This window comes from Gadus chalcogrammus, chromosome 19, assembly GCF_026213295.1.
Source record: "Gadus chalcogrammus isolate NIFS_2021 chromosome 19, NIFS_Gcha_1.0, whole genome shotgun sequence".
In the NCBI taxonomy this organism is placed as follows: Eukaryota; Metazoa; Chordata; class Actinopteri; order Gadiformes; family Gadidae; genus Gadus; species Gadus chalcogrammus.
The window spans coordinates 11,971,499-11,979,735 of NC_079430.1; the positions used below are offsets into that span (position 1 = coordinate 11,971,499).

General features: G+C 45.1%; 1 protein-coding gene across 2 annotated transcripts; it reads right to left on the reverse strand.

The window, feature by feature from the left end:
• Positions 1-133: 133 nt before the first annotated feature.
• Positions 134-7,651, reverse strand: optn (optineurin). 2 transcript variants are annotated; one of them, XM_056577945.1, is made up of 13 exons: positions 7,473-7,649; positions 6,973-7,087; positions 6,439-6,629; positions 5,920-6,072; positions 5,040-5,209; positions 4,419-4,512; positions 4,117-4,238; positions 3,310-3,459; positions 3,033-3,117; positions 2,517-2,675; positions 2,258-2,400; positions 1,627-1,709; positions 134-1,300 (listed from the first exon to the last, which is right to left on the reverse strand). In XM_056577945.1, the coding sequence occupies exons 2-13, from the start codon at positions 7,085-7,087 to the stop codon at positions 1,179-1,181; spliced, it is 1,587 nt and encodes a 528-aa protein (XP_056433920.1). In that variant the 5' UTR covers positions 7,473-7,649; the 3' UTR covers positions 134-1,178. The 2 variants fall into 2 exon arrangements, with proteins under 2 accessions (XP_056433920.1, XP_056433922.1); XM_056577947.1 differs by lacking the exon at positions 5,920-6,072 and having other exon boundaries at positions 7,473-7,651.
• Between the last annotated feature and the right edge of the window lie 586 nt (positions 7,652-8,237).

Sequence of the window (8,237 nt, forward strand, 5' to 3'; positions counted from 1 at the left end):
TATTTAGGAGTTTCTTATATATGTGACTGTTATAATCACTAGGAATTAAAGAGCGGTAAAGGGTTTAAAACAGTGGTGGGCCAACTGTAGCTTTGAGAAACTTTGTTTGCACAAGTACAAACACGAAATGCAATGATTGTATATGTTTTATTGGATGTAATTAAAGCACATACACTGTTATCATCACTAACACCTCTTTCAGTTCTAGGGGCAGTTTATAGCCACTGCCGACATCCAGTGTTCTGTGTTCTTCATATATGTCCTATTATAATATTGATTAATCCAATATTAATCGTTACTTCCATATCAACAAATTAAAATTTGCATAGTGGGTAAAATAAATCCCTTGTTAAAGTGCAACTGGCTAAGTAAGAGATGAACGCAAATATTATTTACTTATTAATATATCTCAAATAAATCTTTTTTGATTGTGATGAAAATTGATGAAAATTGTCTGAGGTGCACACTCAACATGGGTTAAAATAATATACATTTCTTCCTTCCACTGAAGAACACCCATGGCATTGTCTTAGCAGAGTATGATTTTTTTAACGTTCAAAACGGAAACAACTTTTTGAGACCATAAAATAACCACCACCTCACAATCCAACCCATTTATAAAGGCGAACTTTGGTTATTTGATCGGCAAAAATCTGGCTACACACAACAATTATCCACTGTTTCTATACATCTCTCTCTCTCCAGTACATACACCAGCTCAATGATGTGTGCAATCCAAAGACAAACACCCCTATCTCCCTCTTGTATTACATAGTAAGCTCAGATACTAAAATAACACAATTGCATCCAGAACGGTTGCAAAGGATTCACAGTCCCTAGTGTACCCCATCCACCCTTCCCAACCGTACTGTATATAGAGAAATCCATTCTGCTGAAGTGCCCTTGGGCCACAGTCTGATCCCTGAACGTGTGTGAACATCGTCACATCGCTCTGGATTAACACAAACGATTAAGCTACTAGGTTATGCAGACAAAAAAACATACTGATATATTCGAAAAATAGGCCTTATCAACCCCTGGCCTTCAACAAAGAAGCATGAGGGAAGAGAAGACTTTTGAAGTAGTGTATCGAACAACCAAGAAGAAGAGGGAAGACTTGAGTTAAGGTACAATGACTGTTGGAGAGGCTGGAGGCTGGTGCTGATGCTGGAAGAGGTTCATATGATGCAATCCATGATGTGGATCTGCAGACTGTCCAGGTCGGGCAGGTTGATGTTACACTTGGGACAGACGTGCTCAGGAATGTTCACTTGCTGCTGCCAGTCTCTGCCATCGCCACCTACAGGGGGGGAGGACCAAGACAGACAAAGACACACAATCACAGACGAACACAAGGACAAAAACGACTGTTGTTAAGTGTTCTTGATCTTGAAGCTGATTACGTTATTCATTCACACTAACAAGGTGATTTACTCCAAAAAGAACACGACAAGCAGAATGAACCATGAAAAAAAAAAACACAAAAATCAGAATCACACAGCATATCACATAACCACCCCTCAATCAGATTGAGAGGTTGGATTTAAAACAAAAAAGGCTTATACACTACTAGAATAAAGTAAAACCCTAAATTGTTCCTTGAAAAAGTGCATAACAAATGCTTACCTCTTCCACCTTGCGCAGCAGCGCCCCCGTGTGGATTTCCTCCGGCCGGCAAGTGTCTCTTCTTCATCTCAAACAGCGAATGACTACAGAAGGAAAAACCGAATACATAGCTGTGTTATGGAATATGGGAGATATTATTTTGAAACGAATTTGAAAAGGAAAGGTAGAATCACTAGGCAGCCTTTTTTCTTTTGTTTTTATAAAATCTGAAGATGGAGGCCTTTTATCAATATGTGCTATTGTGTTTGTATGAAGCTGTGTGAATACTTAAATGCGTGTTTGCAACCACATTTTGAACACCTACGAAGCATAAAAATATCTTGGATCAGTGTCTCATGTATAGCCTGACACATTTAGATGGCTAAATTTGTTCCGGCCTTGCCCGACTTCTGAACATCAACAGATGACTCATTCAACCGGTTTTAAAAAAACAAACTCAAATGAAAATACTGACGGGAAGAGAAGTCAAACTTGATTAGGGCACGATCAGAAAAAAGAATGATATGAACGCCACGCAGCGTCTCCACTTATATACATTTAGTTCACATAACTGTGGTTTGTCAGAGAGAGAATAAGAGCGAGAGAGAGAGCTGCCTGATGGATAGACGGGTGGGTACGTTTCAGCTCGTACCGGCCCAGCGACTCAAGCTCGTCCTGGAGCTGACGGTTTAACTTCTTGGTGAAGTCCAGCTCGTTGGCCAAATGCTCCTTCTCCTCGTGGATCTTCTCCCTCGCGGCGCGCTCAGCGTAGAAGTCTGACGAGTACACATCCGCCTGCACACAGAATCACATAGATTAACACACACATCCATACCCAGACACAGACACAGACACAGACACAGACACAGACACACACACACACACACACACACACACACACACACACACACCTGTGCCTGGAAGACAGAGATGGTCTCCAGCTCCTTCTCCTTCTGGAAGATCTCCTGCTTCATCTCGTCGATGTGTTCCTGCTTGTGGACCAGAGCCTCCTCCGCCGCAGTCAGCCGGGCCCCCAGATCATCCAGAACAGAGCTCGGCACGGACTCAGACTGCGTTGGAAAGTAGGCAAGCATAACAGGTAAACCAGACTAGTATTAAATCGTGATTAGTAGAACGCCTGGGACCTAATTCATAGAGCCAGCTTACACCGAAAACCTTGGACACGGTTTATACCGCGGTCTGTCGCGCGAAGCGCAAGCAGGGTGCGCAAACTGCCAGGTCACAGTGGAAGCGTTGACTAGCCATCCCTTGGCCATTTTTGCAAAATTACTTGTCAGGACGGCTTTGCTATATTCCCTGATCGCACAGGGGGAAACGTAGCCTAATCGCGCGATTCACACACTAAAAGGGCTACATTTCTAAAAGTTGCTCTTCAAACCAACAGTCCTGAAGCAACTGGAGCCCACCTCTTTCTTCTCCAATTCTGTCTTGAGGACCTCATGGTCCTGATAGAGCTTGGTGTAGGCTACCTTCAGCTGGTCATGGTTGTTCCTGAAGAGGAGGATGAAGAGGAAGAAGAGGAGGAGGAAGATGAGCAATAGCACACACTTATACAGCCTAGTCATGACTAAAGTGAAATAAGAGGTTATAAAAAGAGGTTATAAAAGAGGTCTTTACAATTGTAGTCAGATATTTTTACGGCGTGCTGTGCGTTTGTTTGTCGTGTGTGTGTGCGTGACTAACTTCTCCTCTCCGATCTTCCTCTGCTCCATCTGACCCTGCGCCGTCATGCTGTCCACCCTCAGACGCAGCTGCTCGTTCTCCGCCTGCACCGCCTGCTTCTCCACCAGCTGCGCCTGCAGCGTCGCCACCTCATGCTCCACCTCTCGACACCTACAGCAAGAGAGGGGCGGAGCAGAGAGAGAGACATGGACAGAGAGGGGCGGAGCAGAGAGAGAGACATGGACAGAGAGGGGCGGAGCAGAGAGAGAGACATGGACAGAGAGGGGCGGAGCACAGAGAGACATGGACAGAGAGGGGCGGAGCAGAGAGAGACATGGACAGAGAGGGGCGGAGCACAGAGAGACATGGACAGAGAGGGGCGGAGCACAGAGAGACATGGACAGAGAGGGGCGGAGCACAGAGAGACATGGACAGAGAGGGGCGGAGCAGAGAGAGACATGGACAGAGAGGGGCGGAGCACAGAGAGAGACATGGACAGAGAGGGGCGGAGCAGAGAGAGACATGGACAGAGAGGGGGGAAGCAGAGATCGGTCATTTGTTGTTCTTGTTTCGTTTGTAGCCTGGTTGTCCGGGTTTCAGGGTTTAAAAGTGAAAAAAAATCAGATTGAGAAGAAATTAAGAAATGTATAAGTTTACTTTTTATTTTATTTTATCTTTTATTTCTTCTGTAAATTGGCCAATAATATAATTATCAGGCCGATGGTTGAGGAGAGGGTAGCTCGCTCCCACTGGCGGTCTAGTAATCAAAAGGGACCCCAGCAGCTCTGCGCTGATAAACTACACGAGTAGACGAGAGATATGAGCCACCTGTCCTGGAGACCCTTCTTCATGCCTTCTGCCTCGTCCAGCTTGTTTTGAGCCTGCTGCAGCTCATGGAACAGGCTCCCGAACTGGGTCCGCAGGTTCTCCACCTCGCTCGCAGCCTGATCCTGACACACACACACACACACACACACACACACACACACACACACACACACACACACACACACACACACACACACACACACACACACACACACACACACACACACACACACACACACACACACAAAGTTACTTGAATCACCAAGAGGTCCATGTCATTCTCAACTGCGGAGTATGCCTACCTGTACCGGCGGAGTTGTTTTCGGGGTCTCTGGTGGGAGGGAGGTCTGTGAGGAGCTGTCGGAGCAGATCATCTTCCCCTGGAGCCCGGCCACTCTGTGGTCAGACGGGAAAACATATTGATTACGCAACATTTGTTTTATACACATTGACTCCTTGTCATCGATGATTTTCGTAAGGGTTATCGTAGGGATAAACATAGGTATCCCTCATACCACTAAGAGTTTGATTGATAGACTGGACCTTACTAGATTATTCTGCTATCCGTGCCTAGGTACATGAAAGTAGCAGACCGGTGGTACGTTTTTAGTGAAATCTGTGTTTGTCCTATGATGATACCAGTGAAGAGCAACAGGCCTACTTCTGGAGCCGAGGGGACCACCAAACAAATAGAATGGTGGTGAAGAAGTTTGTTTCAAATCAAGGTGCAAGATTCAAAGTCCTTTTCTTTATGGAAGCCTTTTCTTTAGTTCTTATCAGTTAAGGAAAATGTATCTTTAACTAACAGTCGGATTCAGAGACAGGGCTCCGACAGGGAGGGGGAAAACAGCACGAGGCGAGACAACATCTAAATGTCTAACAAATCACAAAATCAAATCTCAACCATGGACCATGCGGCCTACCGGGACTCAGAAGCCTGGAGCTCCTCTTGCAGCTTCCCCGCCCTTTGGCTCTCATCCCTCAGGGACTGCAGCAGCTCGTGGACGGTCAGATTGGACCCCTTGCTTGCTTCCAATTCCCTTCTCTTCTTTTCCTCACCGCCCTCTGCCCCATTGTTCTCCTCCTCACCTTCCTGAAATACACACACACACACACACACACACACACACACACACACACACACACACACACACACACACACACACACACACACACACACACACACACACACACACACACACACACACACACACACGTAAATAGCACCACCCCCATAAGATCAGCTCAGGTAAGCGGTAGGCCCGTGTATTGGCAGAAAGACATTTATTATTTTTCTTTATTCGTTTGGATTTAGCTATTTTATACTAATGTTATCTGTTGTTTTTGAATTCAAGGCTGAGATTGTTGTCCTAAAATGGGGTGTTTCCACCGGCGGGCACGCTCAGGCCCAGCACGCCTTGACCTAGTAGTGAGGGTGCGGTATGGCACAGCTCGCAACATTTTCTTTAACAAACAAAGCTTTCGCGTTTTTCCAGATACCTTAAGGTACTGTGTTTGTTTGCAATTATCCCCCCGTCGCACGGAAGTGACAATTCTGTCGACCAATCAACAGAAGACGTGAGTAGCTCGAACTTGTTGGCACCCTTTCAGACGCCTTGGTACCCCAACGGAGGTGCACTGAGAGACAAGTACGGCTTATCACGGATAAGTCGGGATAAGTGGGAACACAATCCGTGGCGCATCTATTCATACCGAACCGAACCACACCCGCCATTGGAATGCCCCAAAAGATGCCAAACTAACGCATTCGGTTTTTAATCAGGATTGCTATATCCTCCTCACCATGAAGGTGATGATCTCGATGAAGGAGTCATCGTCCGACCTTCGCCCCTCGTTGACTTGGAGTTCAGAGTTAATGGCCAACAGGTCGTTCTTCTCTGCCTGCAGGCGAGCCACCTGCGCGCACAAGGCGTCCGTCTCTGCCACTGATTTTGCCTAGCAACAGCCACCCAGCGGAGTGCAAGGAACCATACAGTTAAGTTTTCACATCACTGATCACATTGTTAAACACACCATATTTAATGCAGTCAATAAAGTCAATAAAGTGTAACTTTTCTTATACAAGCCTACTGCAAAAGAAGCCTGCAAAGTATATGGCAATCCTCATAACGCAGACTATTAATCCTGAATTCACTTTTGTATCAGGACTGCATCAGTCCCTTGAACATTTAACAGATAATAACATCTACTGCTGCCTTTTCTGGCCGCCGGTCGTGAGTAGAGACTGCAAATGTCTCTTTCTTTGAGCATGAAGAAGAGGCGGGGGAGGACGAAGAGGCGGAGGACGATGAATGCTCTCACCTTGCCGCCTGCGCTCAGATCCTCCAGCTTTGTGCGCAGCTCCTGGTTTTCAGCGGTGACTGCCTCCAGGCGGCTTGTGGCCTTCTCCAGACTGCTTTCCAGAAGGCCACGTTCCTCCTGCTGTTTCTCCCGCCAAGCCGACAGACCCTCGAAGCGCTCTTTCATCGCCTGATTGCTCTTCTGCAGGTAGTCTGGATGGAGGACGGGGCACAGATTGAGAAAGAGTGACTTGTTTTTCACGATTTGGTTTTCGTTGTTGTTCTCACAAAGCCCTTGAACATTTAAGAGATCCAAGTAAAATTCATTTTAAGCTTTATGGCAGACTCAGATGAGGACAGCAGTACACAGTGACCGACAGAATGACCAGAAAAACGCAAATGAAAGCAAACAAAGTTTTGATGAATGCAGTGGCTACCTATCTCACATCTAAAACGCAAACATAATTTCTCCACAAACTCGCTGTGAATCTGTTAATAGGATCAGAAGTCTGCGATTATTTCATGAGGGTGTTTCTCGTTTTCTAGTTCTGTTCACCTTTCAGGTCTCTGTTCTCCTGGATCAGGACGTTGATCTGTTGCACGGTTTCCTCCAAGGTCCCCGAATGCCCAGGGGGGACATCTCCGTTTATTATAGGGCTACCAGTGGCCATCTACAGATAAGAGAAAAAAGAGATGTCTATGTTGACATGAGTGAATAGTACAGAATGACTCATTGGCGGCGATCATGTCCAGCCCAAATTTAGCAACTTGATATCATAGTTATGGTTAGTTTTGTGATTATATTCGTCTATATTCCTAAAAGAAAGATCATTTATCGTTACATTATTCGACAATGTCACCGAGTTCGAGTGCGAATATTGGCATATCATTCCTATGTAGGTTGTCAGCTTAACTTTCGTTTTCGTGACAAGAGAGCAGTAAGGTTTCTGTTTTGAAATAGCCATGGAAAAGTTAATATTTACAAAAACAACAGAATAGGCAGTCTCCCAGAAAAAAATAAACGGCACACATTATGTGAAATAAACGTATACTCACTGTAAAATACCGATATGAAGGTTAGGAAACTGCCTCGATGTTGTGATAAGATCCCTGGCCTACCTCGACATTACAGTTCTTGCAGCTCTGAGTACGTAATATCTTCAGCCTTGTTGTGATTCTGGCATTTCCGTGTCGGTCTCAGTGGCGATTATTAGATCTGATGACATGAGGAACCTATGACTCCGTGTGAATGTGGCTTTGCAAGGCCATCCACATCTTTTGTAATACTGTGTAACACGTGGTGGGCGTGGTCTTCGGGCATCTGACAGCGACCCTGTCATTTTGTGTGGTTCCCCTTACCGTGCTGTTCCTTGCTTTCGACCACATCGCAGTTAATAAATGTGTACAATGCAGTAATTAGTTTAGTGGAGACGAATGGGTTGTATTCTCCAGGGTAGAATCGATAAAGACCCAGTTCCGAACAATCATTAGCCTAAACCTTAGAAAAAACAAAAAAAAACACTTAGATTTCAAATTATGTTTTTGTTTTTCTAAAATGTTCTTAAGGCTGAAACGTAATTTATAAACTTGGTGAATATATTATAACATAACCTTTTTGGAATGTTCGACGTGTAGAGGATGAGTCACCAGTTGCGTCCCGTGTCGTTGCTGGGACGTTGACCTGATCAATTTAGACCTCTATAAACAAACATTGACTCCAGAGATGTCACAGTGACTGCTCACAAAAAAGTGATCGAATTAGATTCAAAAGCCTTGTGTAGTCAGTAAAATACGTATAAGTCCTAACTATCAATACGTTTA